The following is an 18521-nucleotide window of genomic DNA, read 5'->3' as shown; positions in this document are numbered from 1 at the left end:
AATTTGGTTTGTTTCTCCTTTGCAACATTTACATATGCGTGACATCTAAATACCCTCAGATGTGAAAGAGATGGTTTCTTACCATACGTCTTTTGGAGTCTTATCCTCCAATGCTGATGGAGGTGATTTGTTTAGTAGGTAACATGATGTCTCCACTGCCTCTGCCTAGAATTCATGTCCTAACCCGGCACCACTGAGCATGCTTCTTGCCCTTTCCATCAATGTTTTGTTCATTCTTTCTGCAACTCCATTTTGTTGAGGCATATATGGAGTTGTCTTCTACCATGCTATACCACATTACTTACAGAAATATTCAAATTCCTTACTACAAAGCTCTCCATCGTTATCTGTCCTCGGCACCTTTACCTCTTCTCGTATACGTAAGGCATCACCATTCTAGTTATTCGTATTTTTCTGTATCATCTCCTCCGTCATATTGGTACAAAGTCCCTAACTTGTCCCACAAAGCCTTAGCCATAGCTTCCCCTGATACATTCAGTAATACTGAATCTGAGACACACAATCGAACTGTGCTCATTGCCTTTGAATCCAACTTCTTCCATTCTTCATCGGAAGGCAAAGATATCCTCTAACCTTAGACGATAATGTAATCGACTATGTTAACACCGTTCAATCATATGGGTCCACAAAGTAATGGACCGGGTGAATGCATATAATTATTTACACAATGGTTTATATTTGATAGGTAAAAGGTATTCTTTTTTATAGTTAGGATGTTAGAAATTGAGGTAGAGCTGAGGCTCGCATACTGATACTTTAGGGTTATTTTAACAGCCAATTAAGTTATGATAAATCTATATATATTAAACAAAATAAATTGAGTTTTGGTTGAATATGAACATAGAAAGTGCAAGTAGGAATTGTTGTCAACAAGAAGGGTAAAATTTGAGGGAGCCCCAAATCATCAAGCCAGTTGGAGGTGCCTTATGTAGAGGCCAACCTAGAATTATGGGTGGAATTGGGATAAGAATCAGGACAGGCTAATGATACCCTACTCGAAACATTTAAATAACTTTGAGTAAAGATGATGAACCTCACCATTGACAACGAACGGTTAAGACAGGAATAGGAGAAAATCCTTAAAAGTCTATCCGATCAACAAAATCATAAGGGACTAGACCCCAATACAGAAAATAGAGAAAAGACCCCAACTGCTGATAATGAGGAAGATAATGCACAATCTGTAGAAGATCATAAAGAGGAAGATAATGCAGAATCCATGGAAGGTCATAAAGAGAAAGATGAAGGCCATTCATACAACATTTTTTATCAAAGAAAGCCAAAAAGGTTGACGATAGAGTTACAAGGCGAGTTGAAGAAAATCAAACCCTCATTGTTTGAAGGAGAGTCGGAAGGGGCAATAGAGGCTTGTTTGATAGACATGGGTAAATACTTCAAGATTTATGAATATACTGAAAAACTTAAAACAAGGCTAGGAGTTTATCAATTGCGAGGAAAGGCAACCCTCTCACGGGATGAAATTAAAACTACAAGAAATTTTGATGAGGAACAAGTAGCATGGCAAGAATTCAAGAAACGCTTTAAAGATAAATATTTAACAGAATGTTATTATGACGAAAAGGAAAAATATTTCGATGAATTAAGATTGGGAACCCTAACCATCGATGAATATGTAGCATGCTTTACTTCCCTATTGCGATACGTTCCACATATGAAAGAGGAGAAAGTTAAGATTAAACGATTTATTAGAAGTTTTCCTAACTTCATGAAGGAAAAAATAGAATTCGATTATCCAGGAACAATAGACGATGTAGTAAGAAAAGCTGCATTTTTTATGAGCACATGAAGGAGAAAAATGAGGGATCTAAAGGTGCTATTATAAAAAAAATGAGGAATTTACCACCAAAGAGGCATCAGAAAAGCCATAAATGGCAGAAGCAAAGGACCTTCAGAAAATTTTCAAGAAATCGATTGAGAACTCAGACGTTCACCAAGAATTCACAACCTGAAGTATAGAAGAACCACTCTTGAACATCCACCAAAACTGTGAGTGCAATGTTGGCGATGTGGAGAAGTGCATTATTACAAAAACTGCCCAGACAAAGCTTGAATTGAGCAACTTTCTATCATATAAGAAGACTCTATGGTAGGGGATATAGCAAGGAGCATGCCTAGAATTAATGTTACCTTGCACGATCATCAAGGGGAACATCAGCCCACCATGATAGAATGGTAAGGTATGATTGTTGATGTTTTATTTGATCAAGGTGCTAGCCTAACTTACATTAGTCCTAAAGAGGTAGAAAGGTGTCCACAACAAAACAGTAAATATAAGAAGTCTTTGCTAGTCCAAATAGCTACTCGAACAAAAAGAAAGGTGTCTCATAAATTCCTAAATTAAAGTTTTATTAAAATGGTTCATGGTGTTACTGTAATCCACTATAGAATTTTGTAATAATATTTGTTGAGATTAAAAATTTGTAAAAATGGGTAAGAATACTTAAGAGAATTGCGTAGATGACTAAGTCCTTTGAATGTTTTGGTGGATACGTGGAGTGAGTGATTGAGAACATTCTTACCACTAGTAATGGGTAGAGCGTGTGAAGATTTCACTTTAAATGCAGGATTGAGTTAATATGCACCTTCCTTTTCTGGAAACTAGGTTCCATGTTCAATCCCATCCTTTTCCAAATTTAAAAATAGTGAGGTGTCTCAAAAGTAGTTGCGCCACATTAATATAATCCATTGTATTTTCATTTTTTAAATAATAAAATTTTAAATTAATGTTTTCTTAAAATGGTTAATGTAATTCATTGTGGAATTTTATAATAATATTACTTGAGATTAAAAATTTATAAAAGTGGTTAAAATTTTTTGTAAGAGAATTAGCTAAAAGATTAAGGTAGTACAATTTTTGGTTGGACATTCCATCTATCATAAAAAAAAATTGAAAGTCAGAAAGATGGTGGAGTGAGTGATGGAGATAGTTTTCTTGATCAATAGTGATGGGTGGAGCGTGTGGAGGGTCTACCTTAAATGTTGGATGGACTTAATATTCTACAATTTTTTCTTCTAGAATTTTTAGGAAGATGAATAAATATGGAAATCTCCAACCACATATCAATAAAAGTATTAAACATTATTAATATCAAAAGAATTAATTTTATTTATTCACAAATATTGTTAAATTTAAGAATAAAAATATTAATGGAAAAGGGTGAGATATGAATGGGGATATCATTTTAGAATTGAGACTTCTTAATTATCTAAGTTGAATTACCATGAATTTATTTTTAGTTGTAGGGTTTATTTTGAATATTAGTAACAAAAAAATAATTTATAAGAAAATAAACTATTTAAAATAAAATATAGGAGAGTTTAATCAATAAATTTGAAAATATTTAGAAAAATAAATATTTGAAATTAAAATATAACATTTTAAACATATAACTATTGCATAATTCTTACAATAAAATTGTGAATATAAAAATATTTTTAATCATGCATAATCACTCCCATTTTACCATGGATATTATTAACTTGCGAATGAGTTTTTTTAAAATACCATGAGCCAATACTATGGCTTGTTAATACCACATGGCCGAAAACCATGATTCATTTCAAAATCAAAATACTATATATATATAGATATATCTATATATCTATATATATATATATATATATATATATATATATATATATATATATATATATATATATATATATATATATATTAATTATTGGGCTGAGAAAGACTCTACAGTCTACTAGGGTAATGCATAGTTGTAATGTAAGAAAATTTGTAAACATAATATGATGAATTTATATTAATATGTCCAATTTATAATAAGTAAATTAGTTCAGTTACATGTTGGTTAAAATTAATATAGATCAAGGGAGATGTTGTAGTTATTGTAAAAAGTTAAAAGTAATAAAAATAATAAAATTCAAATTTGTTACATTGTACCTTTATTTTTATTAATAAAATTACGAATAAATTTTTAGATTAGAAAAATCATAATATACATATTAACTTAAAATATATAAGTATAAACAAAAAGTTAAGATCCTTGTTATCTGATAAAATACGAAAATGATTATATAACCATATCTAAATTTAATTAATAAGCAAATAAACTTACAATATAACAACTTGTTTAACCATGGATATTCAGGTCCACTTTTCCATAAATATTATTAACATTTTTATTAAATTTAAAGGAAAAAATATTGTAATTAATTTTGAGATATATGTACACTCACAGTATTAATTTAAAATTTTATTTTGTAACTATATTTAAATTTCATTAATAAACACAAAAAAACTTAATACTTACAATATAAAATATTTTTAACCATGGATATTCACCATTAATTTACCATGGATATTATTAGTCATACCATAGCATGAGACAATACTATGGCTCATCAATACCACATGCCGAAAAACTATTCCTCATTTCACAATCAATATAACACTTAAAATTAATAAGACTTTTAACCATGGATACTCAGCCCACTTTACCATGGATATTTTAACCATAACATACCATGGGAAAATACCATGGCTCAGCAATACCACATGGCCAAAATCCATCTCTCATTTCAAAATAAAAATAATTTATAAATATTTTTTAATGAGATTGTCTTTGGGATTAATCACACCATGAAGATTTGGTCAAAGTTTAGAACCATCTAATATGGTTCATCCTATGGAAGGTTAGATTATCTCCATCCTAGTATACCATGGGCTAATACCATGGATCATCAATACCACATGGCCAAAATCCATCTCTCATTTCAAAATAAAAATATTTTGTAAATATTTTTTAACGAGATTGTCTTTGGGATTAAACACATCATGAAGATTTGGTAAAAAAATAGAACCATCTAATGTGGCTCATCCTCCATAAAAAAGTTAGATTGTCTCCATCCCAGTCTACCATGGTCAAATACCATGGCTCATCAATACCACATGGCAAAAATCCATCTCTCATTCCAAAATAAAATTATTTTATATGTCTTTGGCATTAATCACATCATGAAGATTTGGTCAAAGTTTAGAACCATCTAATGTGGTTCATTCTCCATCCCAGTATGGAAGAGTTGTTGTAATGGCAAGTTATATTATGTTATCTAAACATTTTGACGCGCTCAAATTAAACAAAAATGAAAAATATAATTAACACATTTTAACTCGTTAAAATTATATAAAAATAGAAATTAAACTAGAAAAGTAAAATTAATAATTAAACTAGTCTAGATCCATACTTTTGATCTATCAAGCTCTTAGAGGGATCAATTTCTAGAGCTGCAAAACTTTCTTCATGTTTTACACTCAGAAAATAGGTTTTCCCCTTAGAGATTTAGAAAAGCTTTGAGAAGGATCAAATTTCCAGAGGTGCAAACCTTTCTTATGTTTTGTTGCGGAACATCCACAAGTTAAAATATGCATAAAGAAAATTCATAATAAAATTATTGTAATTTAAATATATGTAATGCCCCTAGTAAATCGATAATGTTTTAAGTAAGGCAGTAAAATTTAACTGTTGACTAAGGTTATGTTTGGTAAAATTAAAATAACTATGTTGCTACTGCTGTTAATTAATTATGTTAATTAATTGTTGCTACTACTGTTTAATTAAGTATGTTGATTAATTTTTGTTAGTAGCTATTGAGGTAGTTGGAAAAAGAAAAACCTAACTACCTCCATGAGACGGTTGAGACTCCATAGGAAAAAGGGAAAAAGGTTATGCCAAGTCGGGTAGAGATTAGATGGCAGAAAGAAAAAAAAGAGAGTTGCTCTTTGGAAACAGAAAATGCTATGTCTGGTAAAGATCAGATGGCATGTGTTTGGAAGGTGGAAGCTTCCTGAACCGCTATGTCTGGTAAGGACCAGATAGCGTGACTCTGGTATAGCCAAAGAGTTGCAGACAGTGAGGATCAGATAGTGAAAGATGGGCCAAAAGAAAAGCTAAGTCTTGTAAGGACTAGATAGCAGGGCTTAGAGAGTTGTATCTAGACAACAAACGCTAAGTATGGTTGTGACCAGATAGCGTATAACTGGGAAACAAAGAATTTCCTAGAGCTGTTATGTCTGGTAATGACCAGATAGCTCAGGTGTAGCAACGCTAGAAGTCTTGCAGGCAACAGAAGACTTGCAGTAGCGCTTGGGGGTGGAAGGTCGAGCAGGACCCTCCTAAGGACGGGAGGAGGACAAGCATAATGAGGTGATTTTCTTTCTGTCAGGTAAGCATTGATTAACGAATTAACAGTTATGGATTTTACCAGTTTAAAAGCACAGAATTTTGTGATTGTGAAAAGAAAAGAGAATAGAGTTATGAGTGTAAGAATTTACATGAAAGGATTATGAACTGAACAAGCAATGAATGATGGCATTTAATATAAGCGTAGGGTAATCAAGATTAAGGGCACTAGGTAATCATTATAAAATTGAGAAAGGAATCAAGCATGTTTTTCTATTTATAAATGTGATAAACTATTGTAATTAGCAGCAACCGAGTAAGCACAGAACAATTATGCTCATTTACTGCTTACATATACATATAATAACTGCAAACCATAACCAAGACTGGGTTATACCTGTACACGAGAGCTTCCAGGGTTTGTAAGCAGAGCCATTACAATGAAATTAGCCTTATGCATATAAGAGTCCAAGCTAAAAAAGAAACTTTCAAGAAAACACCGAAGCTTCTTCCTTCAAGAAATGGCCGGAACAACCATTAAGAACAGGACATCAAACCTTAGATTAACCACAGTCAGAAGAAAAACCACTGCTCAGTAAACAAGAGCGAGACAACATGCTCAAACTACACAGGAAGTCGTGACAAGCTTGCCACAAAATGAGGGATGATATCCGTCTTGAAATGGTACCGCGCTTTAGGAACATAAAACAAAACATCTATCCCTTGAAATCGTTAGTTATCTGTTGGGTAACCGCGTAACAACTTTAAAAAAATAACCCAGATACCAAATCATGTGCATAGACTGCAATGGAAGGAAACAACCTTTCACATCGCACAGAGTGCGTTATAATAAGCAAACCAAATAAAGCAGGGTTATAATAGCACAAAATATATTAAACAATTCATTGTGGTGTAATGAAAATAATACACAAAACAAATCCAAAGAGTGCATATGAGAAAGCAGTCCTGCAATTACAGTAATATATTGATGGCAGTTTGGGGAGAAACTCAAGGGTTTGATCCTCAGCCCCATATGGAAAAATACATTAAGAGCAAAGTCAATAACCGGTGCTAGTGCCCAGCACTTAAAATTTGTAACTATTCTGAAAACAAAATTTATATTTTACACACACCAGAATGGGCCGGAGACCCTATCAAAAGAATAAAACAAACGGCGACACCGTAACGAGAAAGAGAACCCCCGTGGGCTCGCCTAGAGAAAGGCCACCACACATCTGAAATCATTGTGTTTTCTTCCCTAAAAACAATGAAGATAACCACTTCTTACCCGGATGGCGAAGTCCACATGGAAGATTTGGCTTGGACGCCAACCCGGAAGCAGGTCACGACGCCATAAACATGCACCTATGATAACAAAGAGTTCCATCGTAAGAGTAAGGAAAAAGACGGGGAAAAAACTAATAACTTTTTCCACAAACGGAAGTAAACTAATTATCAGAGCAATAAACATGTCGACTTACCTTGATAAGTGGTAAACAACAAATCCAGGGTAGCCAAGGTGGTCTGGGTGGATGCCGAAGGGTGGAAAACTCAGATCGCCGAGGTTCTGTGGAATCCGAGGCTTCTCCAAAAGATCAGCCGAGAAAGTTTGAATGACAGAGGAAACCTTTCCCAAAACCCTTTCTCTATCATTGGACCAAACATGAACCGTAGATCTGGTAGAGCTCCTCCTCACCGTTGATTTACAATAGAGAAAACCTCGAGGAAGGTTTTGGCGGTAGGCACTAGTACTGCACAGAGGTGAGCTGAGCACACCAACTCAGCTTGCGGGAACAAAGACCACATGGTGGCCATGTGAAGGCCCCGGCCGGACATCAGCTCCAAGTGCCAGATGGAAACCAAATAAATACAAACCAAGTCATATAATCCCTGAGTTGACAGCCGGGAATGTAATGGCGTGAGAACACAGCCGGCGCCAACGGTAAAGCATGGTTCATATATCTCATGCAATGTGTATACTTAATAACAATAAGGACCTCGAACTTCGAGAGCCAAACCATAGTTATTGCCAAGAACTTTACGGTCATGATATCAAAGAAAATATTCAAAGTTATTTCTTATGTATATGTGAATGTAAAAAAAAAATTTAAGGAGAGATATCACAAGTGGTATTAGAGCCCAGGTTACAACACTGTGACCTCGGGATTAACTATAGCAGTAAGATGAAATATGAATAACTGAGAAAAAAATAATTAAGGTCTCTCAGACAGGGATGTCACATATCTGTTGAAATATACTAATCTGTTAAATGCAGGTGACAGCAAGATCATGAGGAGATCAAACAGTGCTCCACACAGAAATGAGGCCAGACCAGAGACCATCACTCAACCTCAGGGGAATCATGAAATTTGGGTGCAACTGGGGGAAGAGACTCGTAACACCAATTTGACCATATTGGAGACAGTCTAGGAGCTGAAGAACGAGATGGCCCATCTGCATGAGGATAACGCCAGATTAACTTTGGAACAGGAAAAGATCCTGAAAAGTTTGTCGGATAAACAAAACCAGTGTCAACCGAATCCCAGCCCAGAGCGAACGCGTGTATCAGAGGAACAAGGCTATCACACTGAACATGAAGAGACAGAAGGAAGGGAAGAGGTTCGGGGAGAGCAATCTGATAATGCTTCCGAACATCGAACTTCCAAAAGGGAGTGGATAGAGCTGCAGGGTGAGTTCCGGAAAATCAAGCCACCACATTTTGATGGGGAATCAGAGGAATCAATAGAAGCCTGGTTAATTAATATGAAAAAGTATTTCCAAGTTTACGAATATGATCACAACCTTAAGGCGCAGCTCGCTATTTTCTAGTTGCAAGGAAAAGCCACTCTATGGTGGGAGGAAGTCAAGATAGTGCAGGGAATGAGTGAGCAAGATGTAACTTTGGAAAATTTTCAAAGACACTTCAAGGAGAAATACTTGACTGAACGTTTGTATGATGAAAAAGCACGGGAATTTCATGATCTGCGGCTTGGGCAATAGACCATTGATGAATTCATTACTAAATTTACATCTTTGCTTCGCTATGTACCGTATATTCGGGAGGAAAAGGCAAAAGTGCAGCGGTTCGTTAGCAGGCTACACCAGGCAATGCGAGAAAGGATTGAATTTGATAATCTGAAGACCATGGATGAAGCGATACGGAAAGCTAGAATATGTTATCAGTAGAATAAACAAAAAGGAGAAAATTCTAGGAAGCGCTGGGCAGATAAAAAAGGCAGCAGAATGACTGTGGGAGTTAAGGGAGCTCGCAACAATTTCAACAAGGGATTCTCCAAAGGGGCCAGCAATAGAAATCAGTCCAGAAATCAGCTCAGATTAAAGCCACCTAATGAATCTAAATACAGTGAGCAGCCGGGTAGAGCTGATAATGAGGGATCAGCTAGGCCACCAGTGCAGTGCTGGGGTTGTGTCGGGTCACACTATATTAAAAATTGCCTTCACCGAAAGGAAAGTGATCAGGTGTCCCAGGTTTATGAAGCCTCCACAGTCGGAGACGTGGCTCGTACCATACCCAGAATAAATGCTGCCCTCGAGGATCGTCAAGCTGATTACCAGCCAACGATGATAGAATTTGAAGGTAAGATTTTTGATCAAACTGTTTCCATTTTAGTAGACCCATGAGCTACCTTAAGCTATGTTAGTCCCAAAGTTGTGGAAAATTGTAATTTGCAATCTATTAAGTTTAAGAATCCATGGTTAGTACAGCTTGCAACCGGGGCAAAAAGACGAGTGTTGGCAAAGGTCAGCAACTGCCCATTAAGGATAGCCGGTCAGTCAGTGATGACAGAATTGAATGTACTCCCTCTCGGTTCGTATGATGTGCTGATCGCGATGGATTGGCTGGAAAGACAGTGGTCTATAATAAACTGCAAGACAAAAACAATTTCTTATCGGGACGAACTGGGAAATGAAAAGGAAATTCAGGGTATCTTGAAACCAGTGCAGATCCGGTCAATCACTGCCTCACAGCTAGCTAAAAGCATCAGGAAAAATGTCAGATATATGCAGTACAAGTAGGTTATGCCAAATGTGAAGATAAAATTGCTGTTATGGGAAGTATACCAGTAGTACGAGAATTTATAGATGTATTTCCCGAAGAAGTACCAGGGCTGCCGCCCAAAAGAGATATAGGTTTCACCATAGAATTGATACTCGGTGCAGCCCCAGTGTCCAGAGCACCATACCAGATGAGTGTGTCGGAATTAACAAAATTAAAATACAGCTACAAGAGCTGTTAGAAAAGAAGTATATCCATCCCACCGTATCCCCTTGGGGAGCCCCTGTACTGTTTGTTAGAAAAAAGGAAGGAACCCTCCGTATGTGCACAGATTATAGATAGCTGAATAAATTGACGATTAAAAAAATATCCACTACCCCACATCGATGAACTGTTTGATCAAGTGAAAGGGGCGACAATCTTTTCAAAGATCGATTTGAGGTCTAGTTATCATCAACTCAGAATTAAGGAGGAGGACATAGCCAAAATAGCCTTTCGAACCCGTTATGGGCATTACGAGTTTGTGGTACTGCCTTTCGGGTTGACCAATGCACCTGTGACATTTATGTGCCTGATGAATAGTGTATTTCATCAGTACTTGGACAAATTCATATTAATTTGTATTGATGATATACTTATATACTCTCAGAATATTAAAGAGCATGAGGAGCACCTCAGGCTCGTGTTACAGACAGTACGGGAACATCAGCTATATGCTAAATTTAGCAAATGCGATTTTTATAAAGAGCAGATCCAGTATTTGGGGAATATCGTCACCAAGGAAGGCATTGCTGTGGACCCTGAAAAGATCAAAACCATAATGGAATGGCCAACACCAACGGACGTGGCAGATATCAGGTCTTTCATGGGGCTTGCTGGATATTATAGACGGTTCATGGAAGGTTTCTCCAGGATTGCATACCCTATCACCTCGTTGCAGAAGAAAGGAAAAATATTTAAGTGGACAGCAGAATGTCAACGGATCTTTGAACAGCTCAAATACCTGCTCACCACTGCACCTGTGCTGAGTATTGCAGACCCGGAAAAAAATTACGTAGTCTGCACAGATGCAAGAAAAGAGGGTGTAGGTGGGGTGCTGATGGAGGAAGGGAAAGTGATCGCGTACGAATCCAGAAAATTGAAAGAACATGAGCAGAAGTATTCTGCCTATGATCTAGAACTAACTTCTGTAGTACGTGCACTAAAAATGTGGTGCCATTATTTGGTGGGAAGAAATTTTTTATTGATGATAGATCACCATAGCCTAACTAGCTGCTTTAGTCAACCAACTTTAAACGTTAGGCAAGCTAGGTGGGTGGACTTTCTGGGCAGTTTTGATTTTGAAATCAAACACCTAAAAGGAAAAGAAAACTGGGTGGCAGATGCACTGAGCTGAAAGGTGCATTTTCTTTATGAAATTGGCATTAGTGAAGGACAGTCTACCCTTGGAAAAGGCATTAAAGAGGCTGCTGAACAAGATCAAATCTACCAACAAAAGAAGCAATTGGTGCAGAACTTAAATATCCACATAATGCAACAAGGTTATGAATTGAATGCAGCAGGCATTTTATGCTACCAGAAAAGAATGTATGTACCCAATCAGGGCAATATTAAGGAAAAGATTCTGGATAAATATCATAAAAGTCCTTATGCGGGACATCCGGGTTATCAAAAGTTAATCACTTCGCTTCGGAAGGAATATCACTAGCTAGGCATGAAAAGAGATGTAATAGAATATTTGGCACGATGCTTAGAATGTCAACAGGTTAAGGCTGAACATCAACACCCTGTGGGTTTGCTACAGCCATTACCTATACCAGAATGGAAGTGGGAGATTATCACCATGGACTTTATTACAGGGTTACCAAAGTCCAAGAGGAATAATGACTCTATTATGGTTGTAGTGGACAAACTCAGTAAGTCAGCCCACTTCATACCAGTTCAATCTACGTATCGTGCAGCAAAAATTGCAAATGTTTTTATGCGGAACATATTTAAACTCCATGGGCTACCAAAAACTATAATATCTGATCACTATGTTAAATTCACATCAGCCTTTTGGAAGACCTTGTTTGAAGGTCTGGGGAGTCAATTGAATTTTAGCACCGCTTATCATCCGCAGACTGACGGACAGACTAAGCGGGTGAATCAAGTGGTGGAGGACATTGTGAGGTCATATGTGATGCAACAACCCACTCGATGGGAAGATTATTTACACCTTGTAGAGTTTGCCTATAACAATGGATATCATGCATCCTTGCGAATGAGTCCATTCGAAGTACTTTACAGCCGAAAATGCCGCACGCCATCCAGTTGGGGTGGACCAGAAGACAGACTCATGCTGGGTCTTGAAATGTTAAAAGAGATGGAAGCAATGGTTAAGAGAGTGTGGGCTAATTTAAAAATAGCCCAGGATAGAAACAAAGTTTTGCAGATCGGAAAAGGACCTTTAGAGAGTACCAAGTGGGTGAACATGTATATGTCAGAATTCGGGAAAGGAGAAGTATTCTACAATGGAATGGTTGTGCCAAATTGGCACCCCGCTTTTGTGGGCCCTTCCAGATCTTAGCACGAGTAGGGCCAATAGCTTATCAACTAGCCCTACCTAGCCACATTCGAGTCCATAATGTTTTCCACGTGTCTGTTTTAAAGAAATATGTTTATGACCCTAGACACATAATAAGTTGGCAGGACAATTCAGGTAAGAAGATGTTGTAAGATAAACATAAACCAAAGATGGATTGTTAAGAAACTGCTAATCTGAATATTATGTGTTTCACGTGGAACCGAAAGGAGAATTCCTGGTCGAGCCAGTGAACATACTAGATCATAGAAGGGTCGAGCTGCAGAAAAGGGTCATCACCCAGGTTAAAGTGCAATGGCAGCACTTTGGGCCAGATGAGACCACCTGGGAAGCTGAGCAGAGCATGAAAGAAGCATATCTCGAATTGTCTCTGGGTGAACAACAACATCGGGATGATGTTGAACTTCAGAGGGGGAGATGTAATGCCCCTAGTAAATCGATAATGTTTTAAGTAAGGCAGTAAAATTTAACTGTTGACTAAGGTTATGTTTGGTAAAATTAAAATAACTATGTTGCCACTGCTGTTAATTAATTATGTTAATTAATTGTTGCTACTACTGTTCAATTAAGTATGTTGACTAATTGTTGTTAGTAGCTATTGAGGTAGTTGGAAAAATAAAAACCTAACTACCTTCATGAGACGGTTGAGACCCCATAGGAAAAGGGGAAAAAGGTTATGCCAAGTCGAGTAGAGATCATATGGCAGAAAGAAAAAAGAGATAGTTGCTCTTTGGAAACAGAAAATGCTATGTCTGGTAAAGATCAGATGGCATGTGTTTGGAGGGCAGAAGCTTCCTGAACCACTATGTCTGGTAAGGACCAGATAGCATGACTCTGGTATAGCCGGAGAGTTGTAGACAGTGAGGATCAGATAGTGAAAGAGGGGCCAAAAGAAAAGCTAAGTCTGGTAAGGACCAGATAGCAGGGCTCAGAGAGTTGTATCTAGACAATGAACGCTAAGTCTGGTTGTAACCAGATAGAGTATAACTGGGAAACAAAGAATTTACTAGAGCTGCTATGTCTGGTAATGACCAGATAGCTCAGGTGTAGCAACGCTAGAAGCCTTGCAGGCAACAGAAGACTTGCAGGAGCGCTTGGGGGTGGAAGGTCGAGCAGGACCCTCCTAAGGACGAGAGGAGGACAAGCATAATGAGGTGATTTGCTTTCTGTCAGGTAAGCATTGATTAACGAATTAATAGTTCTGGATTTTACCAGTTTAAAAGCACAAAATTCTATGATTGTGAAAAGAAAAGAGAATAGAGTTATGACTGTAAGCATTTACATGAAAGAATTATGAACTGAACAAGCAATGAATGATGGAATTTAATATAAGTGTAGGGTAATCAATATTAAGAGCGCTAGGTAATCATTATAAAATTGAGAAAGGAATCAAGCCTGTTCTTCTATTTATAAATGTGATAAACTATTGTAATTAGCAGTAACTGAGTAAGCACAGAACAATTATGCTCGTTTACTGCTTACATATACATATAATAACTGAAAACCATAACCGAGACTGGGTTATACTTGTACACAAGAGCTTCCAGGGTTTGTAAGCAGAGTCATTACAATGAAATTATCCTTATGCATATAAGAGTCCAAGCTAAAAAAAGAAACTTTCAAGAAAACACCGAAGCTTCTTCCTTCAAGAAATGGCTGGAACAACCATTAAGAACAGGACATCAAACCTTAGATTAACCATAGTTAGAAGAAAAACCACTTCTCAGTAAACAAGAGCGAGACAACATGCTCAAGCTACACAGGATGTCGTGACAAGCTGGCCACAAAATGAGGGATGATATCCGGCTTGAAATGGTACCGCGGTTTAGGAACATAAAACAAAACATTTATCCCCTGAAATTGTTAGTTATCTGTTGGGTAACCGCGTAACAACTTTAAAAAAATAACCCAGATACCAAATCCTGTGCATAGACTGCGATGGAAGGAAACAACCTTTCGCATCGCATGGAGTGCGTTATAATAAGCAAACCAAATAGAGCAGGGTTATAATAGCAAAAAATATATTAAACAATTCCTTGTGGCGTAATGAAAATAATACACAAAACAAATCCAAAGAGTGCATATGAGAAAGCAGTCCTGCAATTACAGTAATATATTGATGGCAGTTTGGGGAAAAACTCAAGGGTTTGACCCTCGGCCTCATATGGAAAAATACATTAAGTGCAAAGTCAATAACCGGTGCTAGTGCCCAGCACTTAAAATTTGTAACTGTTCTGGAAACAAAATTTATATCTTACACGCACCAGAATGGGTCGGATACCCTATCAAAAGAATAAAACAAACGGCGACACCGTAACCAGAAAGAGAACCCCCGTGGGCTCGCCTGGAGAAAGGCCACCACCCACCTGAAATCACTGTGTTTTCTTCCCTAAAAAAAATGAAGATAACTGCTTCTTACCCGGAGGGCGAAGTCCACATGGAAGATTTGGCTTGGTTTCCAACCCAGAAGCAAGTCACGATGCCATAAACATGCACATGCGATAACAAAGAGTTCCACCGTAAGAGTAAGGAAAAAGACGAGGAAAAAACTAATAACGTTTTCCACAAACGAAATTAAACTAATTATGAGAGCAATAAACATGTCGACTTACCTTGATAAGTGGTAAACGGAAAATCCATGGTAGCCAAGGTGGTCTGGGTAGATGCCAAAGGGTGGAAAACTCAGATCGCCGAGGTTCTGTGGAAGCCGAGGCTTCTCCAAAAGATCAGCCGAGAAAGTTCGAATGACAAAGGAGACCTTTCCCAAAACCCTTTCTCTATCATCAGACAAAACGTGAATTATAGATCTGGAAGAGCTCCTCCTCGCCGTTGATTTACGGTAGAGCAAACCCCGAGGAAGGTTTTGGCGGTAGGCACTACTACTGCACAAAGGTGATCTGAGCACACCAACTCGGCTCGCGGGAACAAAGACCACATGGTGGCCATGTGAAGACCCTGACCGGACATCAGCTCCAAGTGCCAGGTGGAAACCAAATAAATACAAACCAAGTCATATAATCCCTGAGTTGACAGCTGGGAATGTAATGGCGTGAGAACCCAGCCGGTGCCAACGGTAAAGCATGGTTCATATATCTCATGCAATGTGTATACTTAATAACAATAAGGACCTCGAACTTCGAGAGCCAAACCATAGTTATTGCCAAGAACTTTACGGTCATGATATCAAAGAAAATATTCAAAGTTATTTCTTATGTATGTGTGAATGTAAAAAAAAAAATTAACGAGAGATATCACAATATAGAAGTATTTCTATTTAAGAATTCATGATTTCGCAGAGCTCTAAAGTATTTACCAATGTAATTCAGGTTATTACAAAATCTATTTGCTATGTTATAAGTTACAACATGACATGTCGTGGCCCTTGCATGATTTCCACGACTCTAGTTTACAAGGTTATAATGAAGGTGGGCATTCTAACTGAGCCATTTGACCTTTCGAAACATGACTAACTATACCATCACTCCACACTATTTAATCGTGAACTTTATTACTATCCGATTTTCTAAACTAACATTAATTTCACCACTCGGCCTCCAATGCTACATTAATGCTCTAGATGTTGTATCAGCCTAAGTGGAGGCATCTTCTCCCTAGAGTATGTTGTACATCTCCATCATCGACCTCAAGATTGACTACATATAAATGGCCTGTGGCTGTTGCTAGGATCGAATGATGCAGGAAAACCACGTGGTTCTATGTGTCGGAAGTAATGTCATCGTTCATTCTTTCTTTCCTTTCCTGGAGATGGAAACAACATGCTCAAAAGGGGTTTTCTCCATGCTCAGGTGCTCACAGGTCTATCACTCATTTTTTGGTGTTGTTTATACTCTAAACTAGTTCATTGTTTCCATACTATGACTCATAATCATCTTTGGCTTCCCTTGCAGGCGTAATAGCCTCTGGCTCGACACTTTTCACAGAGGAGGGTTTGCACCAATGTCTTAAATCAGGTAATGTCAAAGTTCCTTTGTTTATTGTCTTAGGTGTCAAGCATTTCAGAGTTATTGTTTTTGTGTTTCAACTTTTAATCCTTTGTAGTCCTCCTAGTTGGGATAGAGGGTTTTCCATGTGTTAACGTCTTGTGCAAGTTGCTGGGGGAATCTCTTGCTCGGCCCTCTGGGTATTGCAAAATTACTACTGGGTACATGTGCTCGCCTAAAGTTTTCATGTTAATGTTCTTTCTTGGTTGAAGGTTTCAGCTTGAGAAGGAGGCTTCATTTTTTCACTATGATGATGTTAATTTACTTAACTATAACTATTTTCAAATTGGCAGCCCTTAAATAGGCATTTTTCATATTTGCAAGGGGGTTTTAGAAACCGTTGTTAACTTATCAGTTTTAGGTAGCTTCATTTATTTTCAAAGCTAGCCTTAAAAGGGTTGAAATATATTTTTGTATGTTTGCAAAGGGTGGCGCGGTTCACTGACCCGGCCTGACTCATTTAGCTATCCTTTGCAGTTATAGGTTAGAGATATTTGTAATGCTATCCGAGTGATCTACAGTTCTTTATATATTATTAACTTATTTATCGTTCAAACATATTATGAGAAGGACATGTTTTCAATAGTTCTTTGTCGTTTTTGTAAGAGTTAATAGTCTATTTCATTGTCTATGTTCGAAGTAGAGATGGTAAATTATTTTCCGTAACCACAACTGTAGTAGTATGAAATCTCTTGGTTTATGTGTCACAGTCTATAATTTCTTGTTTAATTCATTTTACTTATTTATTTTCTTATCCATAATACGAATGCTGTTTCATCATATATATATACGTATATGTTCTTTTGTTCTCTCCCTCGTGTTAAGGGTTTGATATTTCTTAGTAAAATATTATGATATTGTAATTCTTGCAAGAATATGTAAATCTCTGTAGCAGCCTGACCATTTTCGTCTTCCTAATGTTTGGTTTTATTACCGTAATGTGATCTCAACTAAACTTTGTGAGTTGTCTTTTTTCAATGTCCATTGAATTTGACTGTAAATTTTACTGGGTATAAAAGGTGATCTACTTCTCAGCTAGACACATGAAAATTACTTATCCAATCCATCCTACTATCTGTTATAAATTGTCATGCATAAATTTGTATAAAGATACATAACAAAATCTTAATTATTTAATATGATAATTTTCATTTATCTCGTTCACACTATCTTCCAGGTTTAGTCTGCAACTAAACCTTGTTTCTCGATATTTTTCCTCTCAACCTAGAGACTGCTATGTCCGATAGTCTCCCCCTGAGTTGTTCCTAGATACAGAAACATTATTTATTTTTATTATGAGAACTCAATATCTGAGAGCTATCTAGTCCAAACCCGACATAGCTGCAGAACATTGTCTCACATCTCAACACAAATTTTCTTCATTTTCTTTACTTTCTTGCTCACTTTTCCTTTGTGATCTCAGATACCCCTATCCTCTTGATCTTTCTTAAATAATTCCTCAAGAAATTAGTTAGGCATAGATAACTCTCTCTCCTAACTACTTTAACAGGTAAAAGCAATATTTATAAGTAACTCCTATTTCCTTTTTTCATAATTAAATTCAAGAAATAATTTATAACAAAAAATAATAAACAATTTGTTTGGTTTGTAGTGGATTAAATGTTTACATTATCTGGGGATATAATATCTTCCCTAATATGTTACATTGTCGTGATGTTTTCCCTCAGAAAATAGATCATGAAAGGTTTCTTTCATAACTTGCTCATCTT

General features: G+C 36.9%; 1 protein-coding gene across 1 annotated transcript; it reads left to right on the top strand.

The window, feature by feature from the left end:
• The first annotated feature begins 1240 nt into the window (after positions 1–1240).
• On the top strand, positions 1241–1828 carry LOC149266817 (uncharacterized). Its single transcript, XM_089409201.1, has one exon. The coding sequence runs from the start codon at positions 1241–1243 to the stop codon at positions 1826–1828; it is 588 nt and encodes a 195-aa protein (XP_089265327.1).
• Positions 1829–18521: the final 16693 nt, after the last annotated feature.

Source organism: Pinus tabuliformis, chromosome 6 (assembly GCF_031772625.1).
Source record: "Pinus tabuliformis cultivar Carrire ecotype Pingquan chromosome 6, CPIR1, whole genome shotgun sequence".
NCBI lineage: Eukaryota > Viridiplantae > Streptophyta > Pinopsida > Pinales > Pinaceae > Pinus > Pinus tabuliformis.
This window is presented reverse-complemented; position numbering and strand designations above follow the sequence as displayed.